This window comes from Numida meleagris, chromosome 13 (genome assembly GCF_002078875.1).
Source record: "Numida meleagris isolate 19003 breed g44 Domestic line chromosome 13, NumMel1.0, whole genome shotgun sequence".
Lineage (NCBI taxonomy): Eukaryota > Metazoa > Chordata > Aves > Galliformes > Numididae > Numida > Numida meleagris.
The window spans coordinates 14116845-14144218 of record NC_034421.1 but is presented as its reverse complement, the minus strand read 5'-3'; the positions used below and the strand labels follow the sequence as shown (position 1 = coordinate 14144218).

At 45.6% G+C, this 27374-nt stretch overlaps 1 protein-coding gene across 1 annotated transcript; it reads left to right on the top strand.

Moving 5' to 3' along the window:
• JPT2 (Jupiter microtubule associated homolog 2) lies at nucleotides 4477-14372 on the top strand. The gene is made up of 5 exons (XM_021411164.1): nucleotides 4477-4629; nucleotides 8574-8722; nucleotides 9188-9330; nucleotides 11115-11160; nucleotides 11921-14372. The coding sequence occupies exons 1-5, from the start codon at nucleotides 4586-4588 to the stop codon at nucleotides 12103-12105; spliced, it is 567 nt and encodes a 188-aa protein (XP_021266839.1). The 5' UTR covers nucleotides 4477-4585; the 3' UTR covers nucleotides 12106-14372.

Sequence of the window (27374 nt, the reverse complement as noted above, 5' to 3'; positions counted from 1 at the left end):
TGAAGTTATCCAAGGGGACAGTCCTATATAAACCTCAACTTTATATTATTACTAAAACAAAACTTCCCCATCTCTTAGGCATTTATCAGGGGTTCACTTTCCCAACTTGCACTATACTCGGTGGATGGAATTCTGCCAGCCTTTTGATGCTTTTACAAGGCATTTGACTGAGACCTTCTGCTTGTAACCTTGCTCACGATGCACTGATTGCATTTGCCGTTTTCCCAGTCACTTTACTCTGCTTACGTAGATTTTGGGTTTACTGCTGCATAGTTTGCCTTACGCTCTTAGCATGTAGAGAAAACGTGATGAGTTTTCTGATGGCACCTTTTGAGTGGCCCAGAGCAACCTTACTTAGGTCAGTCAGAAAGTCGTGAGATTCATGTGACATTCCAAGACCCCACGTATGAGGTTGCTACATTCTCTGGCACAGGAACCATGCAGCTGTGTAAAAACAGCATTAGTATCATCAGTTGTTCCCAGCAGGGAGTCAGGCTTGTCTTACTAGCAGGAAGTTCAACATGACTAGAAAAACTGAGAATTTCACACCTGTGAGCTAACTTTCTGTGCTGGCCACGTGTCGTGTGGGATGTTACGTTCTTTGGTCATTATTTCTCTTTCGTTATCCTTACAGAGTGTTGTTTGAGAATGGTGATGCAATTAACAGGAAATTATGTAAACCTGGAATTTAAAATCTCGCTATCAGAAGAATGAGTGCTGAGGATTACGTGGTTCTGGGCATTCATCCTTGTTATGTAGAGAACATCATTAATCTCAAGAGTCACTCCCTCCAAAGCGTCCTAAGTTTTGCTGAAAATTGAGCTGTATTTTGATTTAGTCTTACCAGAGTGTCTCCATTTGGCTTTGGCTTCTTTTATTAGTAGTGCTGGTTGTCGTACATGCTGTACCTCCAAAAACCTTTCAGCCTTGCAGGACAAAAGCAGAGGGCTCCTCGTGTAGCTGGGGCTGTGGATTGCAGGACATGCAGGAGGAGATGTGATGTGTTCTAAGCAAGAACTGTAACAATAAAAAAAATCTGAACTTAAACTTCAAAATCGTGAAAGACCACCTTGGTGGTCTCTAATGTGTTCAGTTAGCTTGACAAATATTTCATCTTCTCAACCCATGCCGCTAGTTACATGGATGCCATTCTGATTTTGACTCTTAGATTGCCTAGAACAAGTGCCAGTGTTGCTGCACCATATGGCAGAGCGTTTCATCGAAGCCTGTGAAGAGTTTCTGCCATCTGATGCAGGGAGCTGTCCCTTCTCAGCCCATTCAGTTGCCGTAGAGGAATAAGAATGAATGTCAGCATTTTTAATGATGCTGTGAGATCAGAACATTTTAACATACTGGACCCTTGCAAGTAAACTTGGACCACTGAGTAGTAACAAAGTGGAAATGACAGAAGTCAGTTCAGCACCAACACTTTTGTGGTTAGAAATGTGTTTAGCATCAGCCTCTTAAGTTCTGGTTACAAAACAGAGTTTGGCATCCTTTGCTTCACCAGAACCTCTTAGCATGCTCCTGTCTTTGAGACTGGAAGCTCCTAAGGACTCCTGCCTTCTTTATTTGGCTTCTGAATTCAGAAGTGCAGTGCTCTGCAAACAGCATTCTAATAACTAAGCCCTTTCAGGACAATAAATTTTTATCAGGGAAAAACTTGAAAGTAACTGAGATCATTGTGATAATTTTGAATTGATGCAGAACTTGGTACCCTTATTCTATGAGAAGTCACTTAACGCACTTCTGACTCAGTTCTGCGTTCTCTGTGGATGCGCTTTACATACTAAACCATCCTCAATTTGTGCCTAAGACTGCTAAGGGAAAAACTGGTGGGTGGATGTGTATATATCCATATGTGTGTGTATGTATGTGTATATATATGTGCTCGCACACACACATTGGTAAAACCCCAAACTTTCGTTTCAGTTTTAATTTTTGCAGCTTCCCTGACAGAAGTAAGAGGATTTGTGTTCGTAACAATGTCAGCTTATCTTAACCAAACGTCCAAGCGAGCGACGCTGACACTTGGGTAGGATTGTTCAAAGCAAAACGTATCTTTGCTGGCTTAACAGCTGCCTGCTACCCTGGGGACAGGTGAAGAGGACAAATGGACACTAAGAACCTCCAGTTCTAGTATTAATTGCTCTAAGGCTTTAATTTTTCACTAGTTCTATTTGTGAACCTCTGATAGGCTTGCGCCATGCTGGTGTAGTGGCTGTAGGTACAGTACAGAAGCTCTGACTGGCTCAGCAAGGTGAGTGGCAGAAAGCTCGGTGTGTGTTGTTGTAACAGCCTGGGTGAAAAGGCAGCGCTGCCCCCTAAGAGTCAGGGCTGCCATGTGTGCTCACTGTGCTTTTTCTTCTGGGCGTTGCATCCTGATCAGCCACACCGTTCATTTTATCCTTTACCACTAAACCTACTAAGCATAGGAATACTAATTGTTTTTAGTATGGCATTGTTAAGCCTTTCCTTGACCCCCCCCCCGTTTATATTTCTAAAGTGAATTAAATAGCTTGGATCAAATCTAAACTTACAAAACATCTCATGTACTGACTCACAGATCCTGGAGTGGAGATTAAGTTGCATTTTGGTTTTTACTCTCAGACTTCGGATGCATTTATAAGGAAAGTACTGCACTTTTTTTTTTTTTAAAAGCTTTTTCAAACCTTTGGATCTCTTAATTTCAAAACAATTTGTAAATGTTAACTAAGTGAAACCTTGGCAAGCACTACGGCGATAAGTTATCATTAATTATTGAAACGTGATAACTGCTTTAGAGCTTATGGTTCTGGCAGCAAAATTTAATGCTGTTTCTTTTAATAATAGTTAAGCCATATCATCTAAGGTTTCTGGCTTGTTTGAGATGTGAATTTGTTTTATAGATTATAAATATACCTATATAGTGTATGTATAAAGCAGAATGCTTGTCCTTACTGATTATTTTTTTGTACCATATTGTAAATTATATTATTTATTCTTTACCAATTTTGGAAAAAGGTGTTTTGGTTATTTAATATAATATACAAAAGCTGTTAAACTTCCTCTGTTTAAATTTCCAATTCAACTTGTAAAGCTGTTTTTATTCTTGTGCATAAATACATACTAATACTTGGTCTAACTCATGTCCGGTGTGTTCATTGCAGTCCATGGCCCATCAGATTTTCCATTTAACCTCTATTTACAATGCGAATAATTATCATTAATATCTCCCATCCCAGAATTTCCTGGATTTTCACGACAGAGAATGTTTTGATTTGGGGCTGTCGTTCTTTTAATACCTTCCAGCTTCTGTCCCCAGTAGTGTCCTCTAATTGTTAATGTCAGAAATAAGTCAAACCAGAGGGTTCTGTCCCGACTCCTGTGTTGGACCCTGCTCACCAGTAACAAGGGGGGGCAGGCGGTCAGAAGTCTGTTTTGCTTCCTCCCCAACCCAAGCACATCTTCAGTAATGACAGATAAGCAGGAGCTTGGATGTGGAGTGTTGTGCTGTTGTGTTTATACAGATGCCTCTGGAAGAAACCCACTGTGAGGTAGGGAGGGGGTAAACCCACAGCGGCTGTGCTGTGCCTTTCTTCAGAGCTCGTCAAGGCACTGAGTAAAGCCAGGAGGAGACTGCAGCCGGCCCACCTTGCTTCCAGCAACTGGGCAGACCAGAGCACTCCTGCAGTTCCTTTCAGCCTGAATTATCCTGTGCTACCTTCCCCATTTCTGATTCCTTTCCATACGCGTTTCAGCGAATGAGAAAGCACAGGGACAGTGTTGTGACGAGAAATGAAGCACGTCTTCGGCAGCACGATGTCCCTGCCTCGTCTCTTGCTTCCTCTCCCTCCCAGGGCTGAGGATTCGGCTCCCGCCACCCGTGTGCTGAAGGCACGGCTCTGGGACGGGCGGGAGCTCTGCTCACGGCTGAGAGAAATCTTCGGCTCTTCCCAGCGACCTGAACTCTGAACTCTGCCCTCAGCGACCGCAGCCGAGCGCCATAAAAACAGAAGGAATGGTCCAGAAGCAAAGCAAGGACAGAACCGAGACGCTGCAGTTCCAACACCCAGGGTTGTTAGGCACTGGAACAGGCTCCCCAGGGAGCTGGTGGAGTCACCATCCCTGAATGTGTTTGAAAACCGCCTGGATGCGGTGCTCGGGGACAGGGTTTGGCGGCGGGTTGCTAGAGTCAGGGCACTATGGTTAGGTTATGGTTGGACTCGATGATCTTGAAGGTCTTCCCCAAACTGAGCAGTTCTGCAACTCAACCCCACAACCCCGACACCATAGAAGGCGGTGCTCGGCCCCCCGCCCCGTTCGATCTCCTCCCCCGCTCGCCCCGCCCTTCCTGTTCGCCCCGTGGTTCCCTGACGGACGCGCGGCGCTGCCAATGGGAGCCGCCCGGGACCGGCGCCCGTTCAAGCTTCCCTCCCGCTGCGAGGCTCGCCGGGTGGGCGGGATCCCGAGCGGGGCGGGCCGCCTTCGATAGGCTGCTCGCTTTGATGGACAGCTGCGCTAACCAACCACGGTGCGGGGCGGGGGCGCTACCTGGTCCCCTGGCGGCCGCGGAGGAGAGCCGTGCGGCTCGCGCTCTCGCACCATGTTCCAGGGCCCCGAGGCCGAGCCCGCCAAGCCCAGCTCCAGGTGGGGCGGCTGAGGGCTGCGGGGCGGCGTGGGGGGTCCCGGCAGCCTTTGTTCGGGGCTCGGCGCGGGTTGGAGGCGCGCGGGGGGCTCTGTCCGGGGCGTGGCGCTGAGGGGCGGAGGCCGGGGGGGACGCCGGGCCGCGCGGGGCCGCTTCGGTCGTTTGCTTTTCTCGAGGGGACGGGGCTCGGTCGCGCTCCGAGGGTTCTCCAGGCCGTGAGGGAAGCGGATGTGCGTTTATTGTTCCCTCGCGGAGCCGGAACGCGCCGGGCTGCGGGATGGGGGATGCGCGCTGAGGGCGCGGCCCCGCGAGGCGGGCCCCGCTCCGCCTTTGTCCCCCGACCCCGCGTGCGGGGCTTCCCCGGGGGCTCTGCCCTCGGCTCCGTGTCTGAGGAGCCGCTGTTCCCGGGGCAGTTTGCAGACCGCGTGGAGCGGGGCTCAGCCCGCGGGCCTCCGGGTCTTGAACTGAGCTTTGTTTGTTGGTAACGCCAATCCTGCTGCAGTTCTCGCTGCGTGGCACTTCCAGTTCAAGAATCCACGCAGCCGCCACCAACGGCGGTGGAAGCGCTGGGCTCCGTGGCAGAGAACCGCGGTGATTCGGGAAAACCTTCGCAGTGAGGTTATGGGCAAACACCGCTGGAATTGAGCGCTGCTGACAGCGCTTTCCCGGGAAGCCTGCGCTGAAATGGTTGTCCCCTGAGAGGTGCGGGTTGTTGTCCCGTCGGTGCACGGTGATAGCAAACAAACAGCTGCCTGCTGGCACACGTTAGCTGCTTGGCTTTACTTCGATTAAACTCTAAAAATACAAAGCTTCATTGTTCAAGTTTTGCTGCTCCAAAATAAAGCAAAGCTGCTGAGTGTTTGAGAGCCGCTGTTGCTCTGAAAATGAAATAGAGCAGATTTTATAGCTCTGCTGGAGGAGTTTGCTGTACAAGTGCTTTGCTTTTACGTATCCTCAGTCCACGGAGTCGTTAGAGTTGGAACAGAGTTGGAATAGAGTTGGAAGGGACCTTCAAAGCCACTGAGTCCCACTTCCCTGCAATGAACAGGGACACCCATGGCTCCATCAGTGCTCAGCGCCCACCCAGCCTGACCTTGGGTGTTTCCAAGGATGGGGCAGCTCCCACTGCCTCTCTGGGCAACCTGTCCCAGTGCTTCACTGCCCGCATTATAACAAACCGATTCTTCCTTATATCCAATCTAAATCTTCCCTCTCTTAATTTGAAATCATTTCCCCTTGTCCTGTCACAGCACTCCCTGCTAAGCAGTCAGTCCCCTTCTTTCTTATAGCTCCCTTTAGGTACTGAAGGCCGCTCTCAGCTCTCCCCGCAGCCTTCTCTTCTCCAGGCAGCGCAGCCCCAGCTCTCAGCCTGTCCCGTAGGGGAGGAGGCGTTTGATCCCTTGGATCACTTTTCGTCCCTTTTATCATTTTTGTGGCCCTCATCGGGTGTGTGAGCAGCTTCCGAACCGCTGTGCCAAAAATGTTGACTGTTGTCCTAACTGGTGGCCTTGAAAATACAACATTGCGATACACATACTGCCCTCCTCCCCATCGGCGTCACTGCAGTGTGCTGCAGAGCTTTCGGGTCAATAGCATAATGCTCTCAAACTTGCTGTTTGTTTGTAAGACGAGTGAGCTGTTCACTGAGCACGGAGCCGGCAGTGACCCAGCAGCAGAAGCTGACCAGTAGCTTTCTGGTCTTTGCTTCAGAGCTCACTGACCCACACCTCGGGGTCTGCCTTCTGCTCGTCGGCGTAGCGGTGGTCTCTGGTGTGGAACGCAGCTCTTCTCTTTTCCCCACTTTAGTAGAACTGTCTGAGAACCAGTAGGGCTTCAGTGTTCTACTTCCAGATGTATGTAATTGTAAATGTGTGATTAACATAAATATATAGGTAGGTAGCCAGTGTCTTGAAGTAATGGATAAGTCTTGGCGCTCCTTCCATAGCTTGGCTGAAAGGCTAAATTGGGAAAGAACATTCAAATTCAGTGTTAGAGTGTAGAAATAAAGCCCACAAAACCTGATTAAAATTCTTCAAACCTGCCAGGAGAGAACAAAGCAATTAGGAAAGGCTTTTAAACGTACAGGGTGGGTTTGTAGTTCGGCTGCTCGAGATGAATTGACGGACTTCCAGCCAACGAGGGATGGTTGTGCATTGCAGCAGTGGTTTTTTGGGTTGCATGTTGGTCTGAAAATGGGAGGGCAGCATAAGATTAACAGTTGGTGTTTGATTTTTTGTCATGTTTAATTGAGTTGGCTAGTTCAGTATTCGAGACTTTAATCTTAAGGGTTTCTCAAGATTTGTTTTCGCAATGGGTCTTAAATACAGTTGCAGGAATGAAAAGCTTGTTTTTTATTGTTCCCTGAGTTCTCCATTCCATCTCCCACATGTAAGTACTTAAAGTGCCTCTTACAGTTTCTAGACGATTGTGAGTTATGGAAATGTGTAACTTGCCCACGTGATGTATGCTTTAATAGCAATTTTAGATCTTCTGAAATACATGGAAAGCCTTTAGTGTAGTTGGATCCATAGTGTGTTGAACACTGAAGTGTAAATCAGCCTTTTGCTCAGTCCTGCCCGTGCAGCTTTTGGTTGCTTCCTCAAGATGAAGAGGTTCATGAACGCCAGCCATGCTAAGGGCAGAACGCTGGAATTGGCCAGTAAAGACAGCATCCTTCTGAGAGCGCTTCTGACTCTAGAAACGACTCCCAGACCAAAAGAGGAGCTTTTGTCTCCCTCCTCCCAAAGAGAACAGAACTGCTTTCTGCATCCTGACGTGCTGACAGAACCCATTTCCTGATGGGGCAGCTTAATAACTCAGCCTTTGTGGGATTAAATCTTAATAAAAGATCTTGGCTGAGAGGAACCTCTTCTTACGCCTGATGGATGACTGGCCTGGACTGGCTGGCCTCTGCTGCAAACGCTGGAGCCCTGTGCTGCACTGCGTTGTTAATTCACTGACATTTGGATTCATCTGGAGGGGAGGTGTTAAAGATCCTGTAATTCATAACTGTTCTCTTTGTATAAAAGGAAAGGTTCCTTAGGCTCCAGGTATTTGGGTTAGAAGAGGTGTAACTCAGCTGCTATTTTTGCTCAGCTATGAGGGTTGCAGGTAATTGATCAAGTAGATACAACTGTGAATGTGGGTTTTGATGCCTAGATGGGCATTGCTTTGCTGTGCTGCTTCTGTGGATTTTCCGATCAGTTCCACTTACACTACTCCCAGGTGATGGCTCCACTCTTTTTAAGGACAGAACCAAGGTGCTGAACAGGGCATTGGTATTAGCTGTAGGCTTATTTAATGGCAAGCATGATTTTTGGTAGGTTTTCAATAAGTCGATCCATTTCTGATATAATCTTCCATTTTTAATAGGATCTACTGATGTACCTGTAGTGCAGAACTTTGCTCTTAATGGTTTTGCATCGACAACTGAAAATTTTGCTTCTCGCATTTCCTTTCTGTTCTGAACTCTGCAGCACCTAATTTGATAACTGATGGCTGAAACTAGCACGCTTTTAGTAGTTAGGAGATGTCTGGCTTTATTTGTTGAACTTCCACTCGTAAAAATTTGTTTGAACTCTGTTGGATGCTGTAATTAACGGCTTGTTTTCAGGAGATTTCTGACTCTGGTTTGTGCCTTAATCCCGTGTCGTGTCTGGCAGACCTCAGGCAGCACAGCAGTTTGTTCTGGTGCCACTTCATGAGCATTTCAGGTCACAGCCAAGATCAGATTGACCGAGCAGGAGGTTGGCACTGCTTATGTGAAACTTGAGAGTATGTTATTAGGACATCTTCTGAAAAGTAGGTATGTCATGGACTTGGATTTACCTGAAGGAAGTTCCAATCAGAATAGTTAATCGTAACATCCAGGGGAGATCCTGGAGGGGGCATCCAATACGTTTCCAAACAGACGTTCATCTCCCGCTTCCCTCCTTCTGTGCTGCAGGGTGCTGAAGCCCCCTGGAGGAGGTTCCAGTAATCTCTTTGGAAGCACAGAAGAAGTTTCTTCTTCCAGCAAGCCGCACCGAATGGCATCCAATATCTTTGGAGCATCAGAAGAACCGCAGAATCTTCCGAAAAGAACAAACCCTCCAGGTAAGGGCAGCCACCTCCCACAGCATCTGAGTTGCAGAGCAGAGCTGGGTTTGTGCTACTGCTGTAGAACATTGTCATCTGATGTCGTGTTTTTACAGCGTGAGTGGGCCTGAGCGCTAAAACTATTCACGTGCATGAAGAGATGAATATTTGAGTGGCTTACATATTCATAGGATTTTAGCACATCTAGTCTAATTCTTTCTGAGTTGAGCCCTAGGAAGTGATGAAAGGAAACTGCTTCTATTCTAGAGCTCTGTTGTCAGCTAGCTGCAGCAAGTACAGCTGTGAATCTGAGATCCTCTATTGAATTCTTGTAATAAAGGATTTCAACCAGTATATTCAGGCAAGAGAAAGTAAGTCTCTAGCTAGTAAGGTTCTAGAAGTCTTTGAATTGTTGCCTTTTTTTTAGTGTAGCTTGGTAAAATTAAGTCATCTGAAAAGGAAAAAAATCCAACTGTTTTTCAGGGGGAAAAGAAAGTGGTATTTTTGAGGATTCTGGTACTGCTCAGCCTCGTCCGCGTATGAATCCACCTGGTGGGAAGACAAGTGATATCTTTGGGTCTCCAGTATCTACCAACGTTGTGCGAGCACACCCAAACAAGCCTAAGGTATTGGTTTGTCTCTCACTTGCACCAAGAAGCTGGCAGCTCAGAGAGTCACCTTAGAGCCTTGTCAGCTGTACAGCAATGCCTGTCGTTCTTAAGGGGGCAAGCCTAAATGATGCATGGGGTAACTTCAGATTAGACAGCTAGTCCTGAAATCCCTTGTAATAGTTTGTCTGTGGTGTATTGGTTCTCAGTGTGCTTGCAGATAGTGATAAAACGGATAATTGCTGTTAATAACTGTATTAAGAAAAAAGTGCTTCTGAATCGTTTGATCTTAGGGGAGGTATGGCTGGAGTTTCTGTGGCACACACCCGAGAAATCTTTTAAGGTGGGTGGAAGGTATTTCTCTTTATTCTGCAATTTGGCAGAGGTGATGCTGACACCCGGTCTGGAAAACTGGTGAATATCAGTGGGCTGCAGTGACCTTGCTGCCCTCTTCACCTCTCCCAAATACATGCATCTGTGTTCAGTGTGAAAGGACTTCAGCAGGAGATGAAGCTTAATGACCCCCGTGGAAAAACTAACTGAAGGTCAGCTTTGAGTGTCAGATCGAGCGTGATTCTGTGATGTCAGACGAACGCGTGTCTTGCTGTATCAGTTATTATTTGTCAGTCTTAAAGCTGGAACATGGAACAGTTGGAGAGGCTTGTGGTTGCAACCAAATCTGGTTTTGGAAAAGAGAAAAAAAAAAGAAACATTGCTAATTCTATTCAGCTTATGCGTTCAAGAGCCCTTTGTTTGGGTTTGCAACTGCTGCTTTGCTCTGAGCGGGTACTCCTGAAGGAGCGATTGCTGTGGTGCCAAGGGTTTTGATGTGTCAGGTACCATGGGGTGCAGTGGCACTCCTTACGCTGGGAATGTATTAGCAGTCTCATTTTTCATGGAACCTTAGGAAGGAAAGATTGCAGCAATTTAGTTTTCTCTATTTTCCCCCTTAAATTTGAAGGTGCTGGTCACGGGCTTTTACCTGACTTTTAATGCGTGATCTGTAGTTTACTTGGGAGGGATTGGGTCGTAAGAAAGGAGGAAGAAAAGAAAGGCTGTGGAATCTGGGTTTTGTTGGGAGCAGTGCTGCCGGCATAGGAAAGTGCTTTTTGTTCCTCTGTGCCCCGTCATGGAGCTGCTCTGTGACTCCTCTCAGCATTTACGGGAAATACAGGGATGGGAAGGAGATTGCAGCTCGCAGTGATTGTAGGAAATGCCTGTTCTGTGGGTGGGGAAAACATGGAAACTTTTCTGAAGTATTGCTGTGTATGTCTGATGATCAGTTAACATTGCTGGGAAAGCGGTCTCAAAAGGCTTTGTTAATTACTGTCCCATTTGGGTCACTGCTGATGCCTACCTACAACAGGAGCTGCCACTTATCAGTGTGAGTGCTGCAGGGCTGCTTGTGTTCTAGCTGCTCCAGGTTAAGGCTTGACTTCTCTGGAGTGATATGAGGTATTTGTCAAGCGTGGTAATTCTCTCTTTGTGCTGAGCTGTCTATCACCAGGTTTTAAGCCTCAAAACAGCTTATGGGGTGTTTTCACTTCTTTCAGTGAATTGTCTGAGATGGGCACCTGAGCATAATGTAAAAGTTAACTTTGAGAGTTTAATTCTGGTGATGCTTTTGGGATTATATAGAGGTGGAGGGGATGAAGGGCTGTGCACGGTATCTGTGGCTATCGTCTCTTACCATGATAAACAAATGAACGTTGGTCAGAAAGAAAGCAAAATCTGAAGATTCTATGATAGGGTTACTGTTTGAGAACAGTGGTATACTAAGGTTGGTTTTGGTTTCATTGCAGGATCACATCGTCTTGAAGGAAGATGAAACACCAAAGAAGCCAGAAGGTCAGCAAGAGAAACCCTGCTGTTTTTGAGAATATGTGCTCTGAGGAATAGTTTCTTGTGCTTCCTCTTACAAGCTTAAGTCTCAGGCCAGAGGTTAGCGTAATGTAACGGGGAGGTTTTCCTTCTCAGTCAGAAACTGAGTCATATGACTTCAGGGAAATCATCCTCTTCCTCTTACTGAGGAGAACACCGCATGCTTAAGTCTCGGTGATGTGTGTATAGTGTGCAGATGGACTTTGCTTGGGATCATATTGATACTATAGATAGATACATCTGCGTATTTATAAAACACCCTATTAGATTCTTTCATTCTCCCTTGCTGTCTCTTCCAAGTGTGTAATCTAGGCATCCTCTAGCTGTAAACAACAAATAGCTGACTGACAAAATGTGCTATTGCTCTGCTAATTATAGTTAAGGAATGATGAGTGCATGGTTTTCAAGCTTGATATGAAAGGATTGCTTGGCATGTTGCATCTTTTAATTGCCTGAAAGTGCCAAAATAATTCTGAAGGTACGTTGCTTGGCCTACATATCTTTCCTAGAGAGACTGCTTAAGGAAGAAAACTACTACAAAAGTGAAATTCTTTCCTGGTATCTGTTTCCTTCAGGAAAAATGAATAGGTGTAAACTATGTCCTTAGTGTGCTGTGGATGGGGGAGACGTTGGGAAGTATTTTGCCTACTCAGGATGATACGTACCAAAAGTGCTTCATTCACTATAGTGTGCAAGTTGGTCTGATCCTTTTTTTCTTTTTATCCAGCTGCAGAAAATAACAAACCACAACTGGAAGATGGTGGCGAGAAAAAAGATTTGGGCAAGGAGGAGCGATGCAAGGAGCCAGAACCCAAGATAGACAATCATGAGCCCAGATTAGGGCCGAGGCCACGCTCACACAACAAAGTTCTCAATCCCCCGGGTGGAAAATCTAGCATTGCATTCTATTAGGGTTATCTGTTCACTTTCACTAACGGAGTCTGCACAGAAACTCTGGTCTGTGGTTGCGAGGTCAGTTTTCAGGGTATTATTTGTGGATAGATCCTTAGGCTGATGGATGAGGGTTGTGCTTAAGTGTGTGGAAAAGAAACCTGATGATTTGGGGAGGGAGGGCTGAGGGGAGGGAAGGGATGCCCTGTGGAAGACAGGAGTATGGGACTGCCTGGGTGGGTGGTGGAGGGGAACATTAGTGTAACTTTGTGAAAGAGCAGTGCTGTCTGTGGTGAGTTCATCAGGTTAGCAAGTGGCTCAGGACACTGGTGAAGCTAGGCTTTTCTGTACAGTCAACATGTAAAACACTGTGAATGGGTAGGGACCTGGAGGTCACATCTGGAATGTTTTGGAGCAAAGCAGGTAGGCTATGCTTTTTTCTAGGCAATAGGAGACAGGTTCACAGTGCGAGTTGACTTGCAGTTGCTTTAATGTAAATAGTTCCACTGGAACAACTAGTGCAACTGTGCTCCTGAGCATCTTTAATCTTTGGTTCTCTCTCTCCTTTCTTGCTTCACAGCATGTGATTGCTGATTCAAGGACAAAACATGCTGAAGCTCTCTTTTATACTCTCATAAATCACCATATGCTAATAGATATCTTGATGGTTTTTTTTTTCCCTCCTCAGAGTATTCAGGCCTTTCTTCTGCCTTCAGTAATCTGCTGATGACTGTGACTAGCTCTAGATAAATGGTAATACCAGTCCAGTGTACCGTTTCATGTAGGTGCTTCTAGAAGACTTTAAATGAAAGTATTGTGGTTGAGTGCTTGCACACCTTATGGAAAAGATGTGAGTGCAAGCAGTAGCTCTGTAGTACTCTTTGAACAGAAACAACGTATGGTCTACAGTTACTGTAGAAAATATGCTGAGATGTCTAGCCAGCTGGCTTTGATAACCCAACCTGTATAGAAATGCCTTAGTTTCTGCAATGGTTTTTTACTTTTGTACGCTGCGGAAACCAGGACTGTTATACTGTCTTCACCACAGTGCATTTTTTCGTTTGCCTGTGCTGACTCTGTTAGTGAATTCTCTCGTCTTCGGTCAGCCTCGCATTTGCCTTTGATTGCCTCAGATTTTTGTTGCTAAGGAAGAGAATCGATTTGAATTCTTCCCAAACCATGACTGTAGTTATTTTGAGTCATACTGTAGACTATCCTAGTTGGAGAAGCAAAGACTTCTGCAATACAACCCTTTTGATCATGCTGGCTATCTTAAATCATGTTTGGAAGATGTGCATTTTTTGAACAAGAATATGTGGGGAGGGTAGCTCCCACTGCTGACTCTGAATGGGTTTTCTGATCCTATTCAGAGCTTTCTTATTTGAATGTTAACATTAGGTGCTTAGAGAGCTTGGTGCATTTAGTAGTGACTTTTTAAATTTGACATATCAAAACAGGAGTTGTTCAGGTACACCAAAGAACAAGTGGCCTTATCTGCTTATATTCACTGCTGTTCTAGCCCAGGTTCCCTGAAAACTGTTGCTGTTTAGAGGGAACTGTCTCTGGGTCAGGTGCTAAAAAACACTCTGATTATGGTGCTTATTAGTCTGCTCTGCTTATAGACCTCTCTGTTTAGTTTGTCAGAAGTGGTGGATGACTGTGAAGACCTAGTTGCCTTTTCAGACTGTGAAAGTGAAGAGACATGGGGCAGTTCTAAGGATCTAAATAGCCATGGGAAGCAGGAATTCCAAAGCCTTTGTGTCTTTCAGACAGATTTTGGGCTTTCTGTTGTTTGGCATCCTTGAAGAACAACACAGGGATTCTAATTTAAACCTTGTATTGGATTTATATTACTTCCAAACATGTATTTCTTAGCAGCTTTTCTCAAGTCTGTGCTGCCTTGCCTCTGGCTGAGTTTCAGACACTTCTGTTTCAATACCTTGTTCCACACTTGACAGGATTTTAAGAGGTTACTAGATTAAAAACAAAACTCAACCAGAAGCTGCTTTCTGCATTGACGGATCTGGTACAATTGACTTTGTCTCTAATGCTGAGCTTAGGTTTGTCATCTTTTAGTGCATTGGCTACAGTGCCTGTTTTTTAAACAAACTTCAGACTGGGCCTTTGAATTGGATAAACTGATTGTTTACATGCTTTTTTTTGTTGGTATCTAAACCATGTCTCCATCAAGTGAACTTGATAAGAACCTTTCTCTGCTACAGAAGAAGATTGGAAATCAAATGACGAATCATGCACTTGTCAATAAACCTCTGTATTTTGCTACTTCACTGCGTGCTGTAGATGTGTGCTCTTATAAATTAATTGGTGATCTGACTGAATGGAGATAACACGGAATTTTATCTGAAACTGGAAAAACTGCACAAAGTTCTTGGGCCTTCTGTAGTGTAAAGTGTGCTTTGGAGATGTGACATCCTACCTGAGGTGGCTCATGAGAAAGCATCTCTCAGCCCTGGGGAGTGAAGGGATGCAGCAAGGGTGGGCTAGTCAGGCTTTTTGGGGGGGTTTGGAAGGGGGGAACATTTCATGTTCTGCACAATACAGGGATGCTGTTACGCTCTTCAGTGTTGGTTTGAATATTCAAATATTTTCAATATTGAATAAGTCTATTTGTAGTACAGTGTAATAACTCCCCTTAAGCAGAGGATTCTCTTTATGTGAAGAAGTTGTATTCCTATATCTACACTTCCAGTGAGTGTGTAGAACTGCCCTCTTGTGCCATATTATCTCTGCCAACAAAGTGAAGTAACTATAACTCCTGGTGAGCTGGACATGGTGGCTTCTCAGCTAGGATGTTTCAAGCCTGCTGATATTGTGCCTTAAGTTGCAGGCTGTGATGCCCTGCAGAGCCTCTCACTTAGCTCTTGTTACTTGTCATTTTTCTATTCTGCACAGAGAAATTTGGCACTGGCAGTTCAAAACTCTTCTCTCAAGTATGCACAATGCTGTGGATAGGATCTGCTTAGTGTGAGAACCTGTGTATGTCCTTGATAGCAGTTGCATTGGTAACAAGAGATTGTCCTTGTATTGTGGACTACAGAATGGTTTCATTTCACAGCTCTGTACATAAGTTCATTACTTTGCTTCTAAATTGAGGATTTGAAGCACCCTTGGTGTAGATCATTATCCAGGCTACTGGTCTAGTTGCAGAAGGAAAATGCAGATGTGTCTGATCTTTAATCAAGATGGTGTCATTTTGCCCCTGTTAAGACTGCTGACTTCTATGCACTACATTTTAAGCAAGCATTTTCTGATACTGTCCTGTTGCATCACTGCGTGACCTTTGGTAAACAAGACCCACAGTTTTCAATCTTGATGAGGAAGGTTAATGTACTCTCTGTTTTAATAAGTAGCATTACTGCGTTTTTTCTGTGTCTTAGCTGCCTGGGTGATGGTGTGATGGAGAGCTGCTTGGTGCTTGCCTGCCAAAGTGTCTCCGTAGCTTAGGAGTCAGCTGCCACCTCGCGTTTTGTTCAAGTCCTCTGAATTGTCTGTTGTTAAACTTGTGCTTCAGGCTCTGCTGACATCCTGTATCACTTCCCTGTGGGAAAGATGAAGGCTTAGAATGCTGAGGCTAGGGTTCTGCATTAATGTGTTTACTTTTCTTGAAAAATAAAGAGTGTCACAACCTGGATATTGTGTTGTACTGGACTATAGAAAACAAAAGGATACTGACTTATGTGAGCGTAAACTATGAGACCGGTACAGTGACAAAGCTTCTGTGTCATTACTTTTTATCAACCATACATGAAGTAATGATTCCCTGCTAGCCAAAAATTGATGAACAGAGCCCCAGCAAACAGGCAGTGGGCTATGTGGATGTGCAGGCTTCTACCCAGTTGGCTCCTGCTCCCCTTTCTGAAAACAGAAAGGGGTTAATGAGCAGTTAATGAGCAGAAACAACAGTTTTAAAATGCTGTGTTAAATTTACAGCCCTATTTTTTATTATCTTGCTCCTGTGAGTGAAGATTATCCACTTGAATCTGACCTTCCCTTCTTTCAAGTTGCAGCTCCTATTGTTAACACAGTCTCCTCTTCCTCAAGCAGCTTAAAATGCTGACCGTAATTGGGAAGAATGCTCTCATTTGCTTTACCCATCAGCCTTTCTCCAGCCAGCTTCTAATTCTGGGCTCCTACCCTACCTCTTCCCTCCTACATATGCATATATTTTAAATAGCAGCTATGCTGCCTTTGGCTACTTGGTTATCCCTCCCATACTACTGCCTGATACATGCTGTATGCCCCTTAAGCCAAAAACAAGCGGCTTTGTGTTAAAGCATAACAGAAACATAGAGGTGTCTATCAAAAGTGACCAGGAATGTGCTGTTGTGCCAGTTTCTTCATGAAGATGATGGCTTTTTCTCAGCTGCCACTGCGCATGAACTTATGTTACTGTGTGCTCCACTGTGTTAAAGCGTTCAACGTGCTGGACTGTGGGGTGTGCTCTGGAGTAGTGCTGGCAAAAAGATGAGCTAAAAAACCTGCTTCGTTGTGAGCTGCCTGAAGTCCCCTTTCTAGTTTTACATAGTGTGTTGTAAAAAGTTGCAACCCAGTGTGTTGTATGCAACTAAAGGTTCTGCCAAAGAATATTATCAAAGAGCTTGCTTATACTACTTCCAGGGTTGCCCAAGGCTAGGGAGAGGGCAAGGAGTGGGGACTTTCAATTACCTATATACTTAAATGCAGCACTACAGAAATTAAACAGATGCAAACTGATTTGTTACTTTCCATTTATTACAGCGTATTGACCTCTGTGAAAGCCACTCTCATTTTTGTGGCAGGCTTAATGAACGTAGAGAACCATTTAATTACAGCAGCTGTCAAACAAGCAGGAAGACAGGCAAAGCAAAGCTGGCTTTCTTGTCATCGGAGTAATGAATGAGAGGAGCAGTTAGGAGGGACAGGAAGCTGCTGATGCACTCACATGAGGATGCACAGGTATTGTTGCTTGTTCTCTGCCTCCCTTCTGTAGTTATGTCAGCTACAGGCCTTTTTAGTCCGAGCTGGAAGACATGAACAGCCTTTTGGAAACAGGCTCTAGTAGAATCCTCCTAACCCAAAGATGGTCCTGGGGCAGCAGGCTAGGAATTCCCTGGTGCCTGCCCCCACCCTTTCTTTATTTTTAAGATGATATGAAAGAGTTTTTAAGAGCACTTGCAGGGATCTTTGTACAGTGGTATCTACTAAAAAACTCTAACCACCAGAAGTTCTCATGTTCTGTGCTGCAATGCACAAATACGCAGGAAAGCTTCACAGTGACGCCCAGCAGAGAGTGACGCTTCAGGGCTGTGTCTTCATGACAACAGTTAACCAGGAGCAGGTTCTAAGAAAAGTGTATCACAGCTCTTCCTCAAAGCAGGAGAGCAAAGTTGTAATCAGGAAGTAGATGATGGGATGGCAAACAAGGACTGGCAGGTTTATGAGCTCCCATGATGAAACAAGTACGGGACTTCAGTGGGTGTTCCAACACTCGTTACCGCCCCGCTGAGTTTAGCTGCAGCGTTATATGGTATAGAAAATGGGAAAGGTGATTGGTATAGAAACTGGGAAAGGTGATTAATTCCTGTCAGCCAGCCTGATCTGATTGACAGTCATTGCTTTAAAGCCAGGTGTTTGCAGTATATGACGCACAAAATCATCTCTTTTCAACATGTGCTTATCTACCGAAGAAAGTATATGTATGTTATGCTTTAGCACATAAATATATGCTAATTGTGTTTTTTTTTTTTTTTTCCAATAATACCATTTGGAAAATTACTATTGGGTTTTTCCACTAGGAAGAAAAAATAGCAGAATTTGAGCACTGAAGAACAGTACAGTGATGGGAGGTTGTACTCAAAGCCACAGGTACTATTCTGAGGATAGCTGAATTTATTTATTTTAGTTTTTTTTTTTATATATATATATATATAAGGGAGGCAACACATGTTGCTTCACAAGCACTTTCTTGACTTTTGAAGCCTCAAATTCACAGGCCTTGTTTCTCATGTGGGATTTTACCACCCTGATGTTGCCTGGAAGGACAATACTGCAGGACTAGAGCAATCTGGGAGGTCACTGGAGTTTGCACACGGCAGCTTCCTGGGGCAGGTGACTGGGAGACAACGAGGAAGTGTGAGCTCCTGATCTAACACTTATTAACAAGAAAGAACCAATCAAGGTGTTAGGTGTAAGCAGCTTTGGCTGCAGCCACTGTAAAATGGTGGAGTTCAGGATTCTAAGAGAAGGGAGAAGGGCAAAAAAGCAGGACTACAACTCTCCATTTCAGGGGAGCAGATTTTATCTGCTTCAGAGATGCACTTGGAAGAATTCCATGGGCTGTGGTCCTGGAGGGATGAGTGATCCAGGAGAGCTGGTTGTTATTCAAGGTTGGTCACCTTCTTCAAGCTCAAGAAAGGTTCATCCCAGCAAAGAGAGGAAATCAAGCAAAGGCAGCAGGAAGCCTGCATGGATGAGTAAGCTCTTCAGTAGGCTCAGACATAAAAATGAAGTGTACAAGATGTGGTAGCAGTGCGAAGTGTCCCAGGAGAAACACAGAATTGCTGCCTGAAAGATTAGGAAAGCTAAGACCTCTGTTGAATTGATTCTGGCAAGGCATTTAAAGGGCAGCCAAAAAGGATTCTACAGGTACATAACAAAAGGGAGGTGAGGGAAAACATGGGCCAGCTGCTGGATGGCAGACTTAGTGAAAAATGACACAGAGAAGGCTGAGGTTCTCAGTGCCTGCCTTGCCTCAGTCTTTACTAGTAAGACCGATTTCCAGGAATCTAATGATCCTGAGCTTCAAGGGGAAGTCTGGAGTAAGGAAGGCGTATCCTTGGTGAGAGAGGAGCAGTTTAGGGAGCGCTGAAACCAGATGTATACTGGGGCCTGATGGGTTGCGCCTGTGTGTGCTGAAGGAGCAGACTGATGTCACTGCGGGGCGGCTTTCAATTATCTCTGAAGGCTCGTGGTGGTTGGGAGAGGTTTCTGAGGACTGGAAAAGAGAAGAGTCCCTTCGGCCTTCCAGAAGAGCAAATGGGAGATCCAGCCCAGTCAGTTGCAGCCCTGGTCCTTGGGATGGTGATGAAGCAATTAATCCTGGAAACTGTTTCTAAACACGGGGAAGGAAAAGGTGATTGGGAGTAGCTTGGATTTTCCACGGGGAAATGATGCTTAATCAGCCTGCCAGCTTTCCACGATGAGGTAACTAGCCTGATGTGTGAGGGGAGTGCAGTGGGTATTGCCTGCTTTTTACTTTAGTAATTCTGTGACCGCATAGAGGAATGGACAGAGTACAGGCTGGAAGTAGATAGCGAGGTGGATTCGGAAGGGGTTCAATGACTAGATCTGGGGACTGTGATCAGCATTGCAAAATCTGATTGAAAGTCACTAGTGGGGTACACCAAAGGTTGATAGCAGGAGCAATGCTGTTTAACATCATCAGTGATTCTGCTAGAGGAGTGCACCCTTAGCAAGTTTGCAGACAACACAACACAGAGCGGCTGATAAACCAGAGGGTTGTGTTGCTATTCAGAGCAATCTGGACTGAGAGGAATTTCATGAAGTTCAACAAAGTGAAATGCAGTCCTGCATCTGGAGAGGAATATGCCTGTGCACCAGCATGTACCAAGGAGCAGCTCTTTGGAGAAGGGCCTTGGGGTTTTGGTGGAAGACAAACTGGCCATGGGGCAGCAATGCACTCGTGCAGCAGACAGCATGCTGTGCTGCATTAGGCAGAGCATTGCCAGCGGGCCTCGGGAGGTGATCCTGCTACTCCAGTTGGCAGTGGCGAGGCCTCACCTGGAGCACTGTGTCCAGTTCTGGGCTCCCCAGTAGAAGATGTGTACTGAGAGTGATTTAGAGTGCAGAGATAATAAAAGGACTGGAGCGTCTTTAATAGGAGGAGAGGCTGAGAGCTGGGACTGTTCAGCCTGGAAAAGATATGGTGCAGGGAGATCTTATCTAGGGGTATAAATATCTGCTGGGAGGCAGTGACAAATGGGGAGCCAGACTCTGCTCAGGACAAGACAGGGGGCAAAAATTAATTTGTTCTTATTTTTACCAGTGAGGGTGGTCGAATATGGGAACAGCTTGTACAGAGGTGCTGGAGTCTCCATCACTGGAAACACTCAGTTTAAGAAAAGTTTGCTGTAATGGATGGACTCGTCTTCTGTGATCACCACGTAAGATGTGACTTTACTGGGATATTCTTCAGTGACTAAACTGCTTTTAGTGCTCATATTAAATGCAACTTGAATAGAACTTTTTCTCTTAAGAATTCATAATAATTCATTTAAGTCATTTATTTCAGCATGCCTTGCACTTGGCCATGTTGAAGATTACTTCATTCTTGAAGCATAATTTGTGCTTCTGTAAACAGCTGGTGTGTTTGCATTTTGCATAGTGAAAAGGGCAACTGAGTAAGTAAAGCAAGCCTTAGTATTAATGAGTGAGAGCACCCTGGCTTAAAGGACAAAACTTCAGATTGAAACCTTTTATGCTTTTGAGGGTAAATGAATAGGCAGTGCTTGTGGGAGCCTTGCTAGTAAGGTAACATGCAATTAAGCTATGCTTGAGGGCAAAAGGTAATCCCTTTGATTAACTTGGTCTCCAACCTCCAGCCTAAAGGTTAGTGTTACTTTGGATATCTGATTTGAACAAGATGCACACTAATGTAGAACTGTAGGTGTACGGGCCTACCGAGGTACATGGATTAGCGAGTTCTAATGCTCAGAATTCTTGTGACTGAGCAACAGCAGTCTGGGCAGGTTTACCTCATGGGGGTAGCTTCTTTGCAATACTGGAGAGCAGCTATCTAATGGCTTGTGAACGAGCTGGGGCTAGAGTACTTTCAATTACTGCAGTGTAGTTCTGGAAGTGCCCCATGCAGGTTTGTGTGTGTTGGAGAACCGCTTGGCTGCCGTGTTTCATTGGTGTGCCAGATACAAGAAAGTAGAAACACTGTCTCTAGATAATTCCCTCTAAGATTCCCTTAAAGAAGTTTAAAATACACTAAAAATGCACTTCAAAATGGGTTAGTGCTGTGTCTGGCAGCTGTCATTCTTCTCAGACCGCAAAGGTTCATTCGGCAGAGCCTTTGTCTCCTTCGTCATCAAGGAGTGGTGTGGTATCTGCAGGAACTCTGTCCTCCTGCTCCACAGGCGTTCCCTTTCTTGTTCTGTTCAGCATCCCACCCTAGAAATTCACAGAAGCACTCAGTGGCAAGAAGGGATGTCGTTCCTCCTGTGCACACATCACAAGGGTGAGGATACACCCACCAGTAGCTTGATATTGGACCAGACTAGTAAGTGCTACATCAGTATTCTAGTAGATGGCTCTTTCTATGGAGTCCTCTTTTTGCACTGGGGAATTGCTTATACACACACCCAACAGCTGTGGCATCAATAAAGGCAAGCTGGTGATGCAAGGTTGTTCTTCACCTTTTTCTCACTTATTTGTTTCTTGTCCACCATGTTGAGGCTTACGGAAGCAATGACACATGTAATAGTGTTTACCAACATAAAGGTCATCATCTGTTGCCAGTGCCATCTTTAATTTACTAGAAAAGGACAAAAACATCTCAAGTGACTAGCTGTTCTGTTTTAAGGCGTCTCTATAGTTCCTTGCAGGCTGCAAAGACACTGATGTCTCTTCACAATATTCCCTTAACACACTGCTGACATCCCTACGTGGAGTGGCGTCACCTGGACTTTGTTCTGAGAATGTGCCCAACAGTAAGATTTAAAAGGCCAACTCCAATCATCTGAACACAAGTTGCAAGCCCCATAGCTGTTCCTAAAGTTGCTTAGGGGACCACAAGAGGTATAGGTGGCCACATACAAGCCTGGCAGGAGTAATGAAAAGAATTAGAGCAGTATTTAAAGGTGTTAGATTGTCATTGGTTCTAAGTGGAATTAGAGTAATTATTTCTATTAAATAAATATCTATGCTTCCTCTTTAAAAAATCTGGTATGCATCCCTCCCAGCCAGTGGCAGGTTCGAGGCTGTTCTCCATCCTTTTCAAGCAGCTTGAGAGAGCACAGACAACACGTGTAGTTTCAAACTGGAATAACGTGAGTAGATTCCTGAATGGGACATGATGACTTCACACACAACCTCTAAGGAAATTCAGGTGGTATATTCAGTTGAGAAAGCACTAGGAAAAGCAAAAACAAGTGTACTGCTTTGTGCTGTAACAAACAGTCCCTTACTCTGGGTTTTGTTCTGCAGTGGTTCGTTGTTGGGTATTTGCTACAAGCCAAGGTCTTCGGGTTTGGAGTGCCAGTGACTTCAAACCCCAGCTGTTCAACTTGCACAAAGGCAGTTATATATGGCTGATGTCGTAGTAGGCAACTGCTAGTTCCACTCATGAACTGGGAGAGATCTTATACCTACCTGCCCCTTGTTTGGCTTTGCATGGCTACTTCCTATTAGTAATAATTAGCCTTTATAGCTTGTGCCCATCAAGTGTGGAACAGCAATGTACTCTGATGTTTTACTGCAACAATGGCTACTAAACACCAGTGGCCTTGGAACCACTGTTTTCCAACTGGGAAGAAGCAGAGCGTATTTTGCCAGAAAAGATGTCTGAAATGTGACTTAGTGGCTGAGTTTTTGGTGCACAACAGAATGCAAGGAGGCAGAATTGCAGAAATGAGGATTCTGTTTTCAGTTTTAACCGTTTTCAGATTAAAAGGAGAAGGCAGCTCACAGAAGTCCATCTCATCAAGGTGAACCTTGCCTTGCCCTCTTTTAATTTCTGTTTTCTACTGTTAAGTGTTTATTCTACATTTGTTACAACAGTTGATGTCATTTCTTCATTCTCAACTTCAGGGCAGACTGCTATACTATATATCCCTAATGAGACAGTACCAAAGTAATGTTCGTGTTTTTACCGAAGGCCTCTGCTAGTTTGAAAGCTCACAACTAGATAGAAGCTGGATGATCCACATTTTACCAACAGGCAGAAAGCAGCAAAATGATAAACGTGAAGCAGAGCCACAAGACAGAAGAGGAGTCCCAGCTGAGCTGAACAACTTGTTTCTTTGTCAGGAGCGAATGAAAGTATGAAACAAAGGAAATCTGCGAGAAAGACTTCCATGGGGATGCGAAGGTTTCCTCGCTTGCAAAGTGAGGCTGACATGAACTTCGCTTCATTCCAAGACAGCAGACAACGTGCTGGCACCGCGGGGCAGAGCTGCCTGCAGCTGAAGCCCCACCCGTCTGCAAAGGCAGCCAGCCTGTGGGACGAGCTCAAAGGTGAAATGTCTGTGGGCTGTTCTTCAAATAAAGCATTTCTTCCCCTTCTCCCAAATTGAATGAATCATTTCCCTTTAAGTTGTTGTTCAGAAGTCTCCTTCAGATTGTCTTTGAAGGGAAAAAAAAAGCCAAAGAACCTTCATAACTCTCTAAGTGTTAAAAACGCGTTTCTCTGCAAGTGGAAGGAAAAAGCGTGTTATCCTCCTATTTCCCAGTCAGCTAAAAATGAAAGATCTGCAAGGCTCAGGGAGGCTTGTGTAGCACTGGGGCTACAGCCATACAGCAATACCTGGCGTCTGCCACAGAGGGGAGGGCTCCACTACAGGAGAACACGATGGTGGGAGCCAGGAGCCAGGAGCAAAGGCGAAGATGCCGGATGTCCCGAATCCTCTGCAGAGAAAAGATGTCCTCAGTCAGCACTGAGCTTCTCTCTAATGTCACTTGCTGTAGGCCATCAAAGGGCACTGAAGTCTTCAGAAGTAATAGCAGGTAAAAGGGAATGGAAAGGCAGCTCACGCACCTCTAACAGAAATCCTGCACATGCTGTGACTGCACAGAATCCCTTCTTTAACACTATTTGATTTTAAAAAAACAACAACAAATACTACCCCACAATACCATTTCATGAAGGCTGTGGCTGCAGGAGATACTCCAAGCAGGCTGAAAGAGCCTACTGCACAGCCTTTGGAGAAACAAAAAGATGAACAGCCACAGCAGGAAGGAGAAGGCAGTTGGAATACATAGTGAGGAGGAAGCTGTCTAATTTTAAGGGCCAGAAAAATAGCGACATATTGTCTGTAATGCGTATTCTTAGACAGAGGAACGCAGTGAGGAGTGGAAGATGACAGCTGGCAGAAAATAGTTCAGTATTGACCAGATTACCTATTTTCTATTCCAGAGCTTGAGACAGAAAGCAGTTCCTGAGGGAGACGACTATCTAGTTTTATCCAGAAAAGCCTCCTTAGAGTGGTGACCAGCTAAGAAATAACTGGCTCTGCAAAGGAACGCTACTCAGAGTGCTGAGGCCGCTCTCTGAAGGTACAGACACGTGCTCTGAACAGAAAAGTTGCTTGCTGATGCCATATCCTGGGATGTCTCCGAAGTCCCATGCAGGATTTAATACAGTGGTGCAATGCCCTCTCCTGGCCAGAACCAGCTCTTACCGCTGCATCCCAGCCTCTCAAAGATTGCAATGGAAAAGCTCCCTGTGCTCAAACTACCGCCTTTCTGGATTCTTGCTGGATAGCCCATCCAAGCCGAGCTGCTTCAGACCCACTTTATCTAGTGCACTGACCGTGACGGCTGAAATAAAACCAAGCACACAAGGCAGAGTACCTGGAAAAGATACAGTAGATGTTAGAAAACCAAATGACAAAATCAGCTGCACGTAGTATACAGAATTCTCAATGGCTCTGTTCTCGGCTTCTCTTCACGTTAGAATTGCGGTCTCATAGTTGGACCATTTACCTCTTAGCACCCTCTAAGACAGTCCTCAAGCTCTTTGTCCACTAAACTTCCATGCTCCAGAACCGCCTGAGGCCTGTGACGCTGAAGCACCCCTCTCTGCAGCCGGCCGCTTTGTTGGGCTACGGTCAGAACGGCTTCTGAACTGCAGCTGGTGTGTGCCTAGCAAACCCAAAGTTAACACCGCCCGGACGCTGAGAAATGTCCGTGAGCAGGAAGAGGCGCTGCACTTGGGTTGGTACTGGAAGCCAAGTTGTACCTCCTCACTTGTTTGACCAGCTGCAGGTACTACGTCAGTTTGACCTGTTAGCATGCTCAGCTCCATAGACTTGAGTCAGGTTATGCACCAGAAGCAAGCTTGGCAATGGGCGTGTGCTGCAGACGACACCCGTCTCTCAGAAAGAGATCTGTATCTGTTTTGTTTTCCAATCAGACAAAGCAATCTCTGATGCATGCACACCTCGTCTGATGCATCTGTCTCTTCAGGGGCTACTGAAGTTGCTGTGCTGCACTTGCAAGTGCAGGCTGAGCTCAGAACTGATGGTGTCAGGCAGGATGCAGCATGCCATGCCTGTCAGTTTCTCTCTGAGAGCTGGCATCAACAGGAGAGAACAAGGAGCTTGGTTTCTGCAGGACATTTAGTTCAGATACACATCCCCTTTTTCATCAATGGTTGCTCATATTGCTTCGTTGTTTGGGAAATGACACTTGTCTATAAACCCTGAGGACACTGTGAGGCAGGTCTGCATAACCACCACTCCAGCGTTAGAGGATGTAAGTGACACTGCTTAACTGAAGTGTGAAATAAATCATCTTTTCTGCTACGGACAGATCATCTCTGCACGAAGGAGGGGACAGAAACTCAAGCTTCCTAAAGACACGGGCCCTAAGGAGAATCACGAAGAAACGTGCCATGAAGATTCTGCTTCTCACAGCAATTTAAACCTGTGGTTTAGGTCAGTCCGTATACAAGACCTCTTTGACTGAGAGCAGCACACAGAGTGCTACAGAACCAGCAGTATCCTGCTAGCCAAAATACAGAACAAACGCGTTAGATTCTTTTTGTTTCACTGTGAAGTTTCCATTCACTCCATGGGAGAAAATGGGAATGGTTTTAAACTAAGGCAGGGGAGGTCAAGGTGAGATGTTTGGAGGAAGTTTTTCACACAGAGGGTGGTGACGCACTGGAACAGGTTGCCCAGGGGGGTTGTGGATGCCCCGTCCCTGGAGGCAATCAAGGCCAGGCTGGACGTGGCTCTGGGCAGGCTGGTCTAGTGGTTGGTGACCCTGCCCACAGCAGGGGAGGTTTAAACTAGGTGATCTTTGAGGTCCTTTTCAACACAGGCCATCCTGTGATTTTATGATATGATTCTAAATCTATGTACAGATACTCACAGACATACATAGATAAACAGAAATATGTGGATCTAGTAAAATAACACCCACACTTGTGAAACAAATGCGTATAATTAAAAAGCTTAAATAAGTAGGGAGGTGGATGTAGGAAGAATGAGCTGGCCTCTGCTCACAATTTCCCTCTCCTTGCGTTTAGAGCGAATACTCCCAGTACGCCAGCAATCCTCAGCAGACAGTAACTGAGGCTGACTCGAGTGGGAGGACTTTGCGCCGGCTTCCATGGGTTGACAGCCCTGAGGATTTGATCATACCTGAGAGGCGTCCCGACCCAGGTCTTGCCAGGTGCTTTTACAGAGCAGCTCTCTTGGATGATGAAATCTTCTGGTGCTTACCACCAGTTGCACCAACCCCAGAACTTGCTGGACTCACAAATTCCATACTACCCCCGTTGGCCACAATCCAGGTACTGATGCACTTGGCTGTCAGGAGATGAGTGACTCCACGGTTGTTCTTGGGCAATGGGGCGAGAAGCAGGAGTCAGATCCAATAAGGGATTGCCCTAACCCGCCAAGCCACTGGCCCTTGCTACCCACGGGCGTGCAGGGGCTAGGCGAGGGAAGGAGTGTATTGGTTGTACTGGTTCTCCACCTTTTGTTCAAGGAGAAGAATTGCACCAAGAGGACTGAGAGGAGGAGGAGAATGTGGGGGTTGCACCACTGCAGTTGACACAGGCACTGTCCAAGGAATCAGAACACCAGCCCTTCCACATGAGCCCAGTGTTGAGCTTTGCCAAAGGGGGAGGAAGGAAGAAGTTTCAGTTTACGCCTTGCGGACGGACATCTTTGTGTGCCAAAAGAAGTGCTTTGTCCTCTTGGTGCTGAAGGCAGCCACCTAGAGCTGGGGAATGGGTGCATGGCGCCTTAACTCTGACCAGCAGCAGGAGAACAGAATGCAGTCACTGCCCATTTCTACCAGTTCAGCTCCGCTTTAAGACTCACTGCAAAGTTTCAGAAGCGTCGCCTCAGAATAACAGAGAAAAGGAACGGGGTTGGGTTTGTTTTATTGTTGCTCTTCATTTTAAAATAGATAATAAGACTACGGAGTTACACTGTCAATTATCTCAGAGAGTTCCAGAAGGAGCTCATCCACATCTCTCCCTGCCTCCAAGTCAATTTCTCCTTCCAGTTCTCCTGAGATTTCTATCATGAACT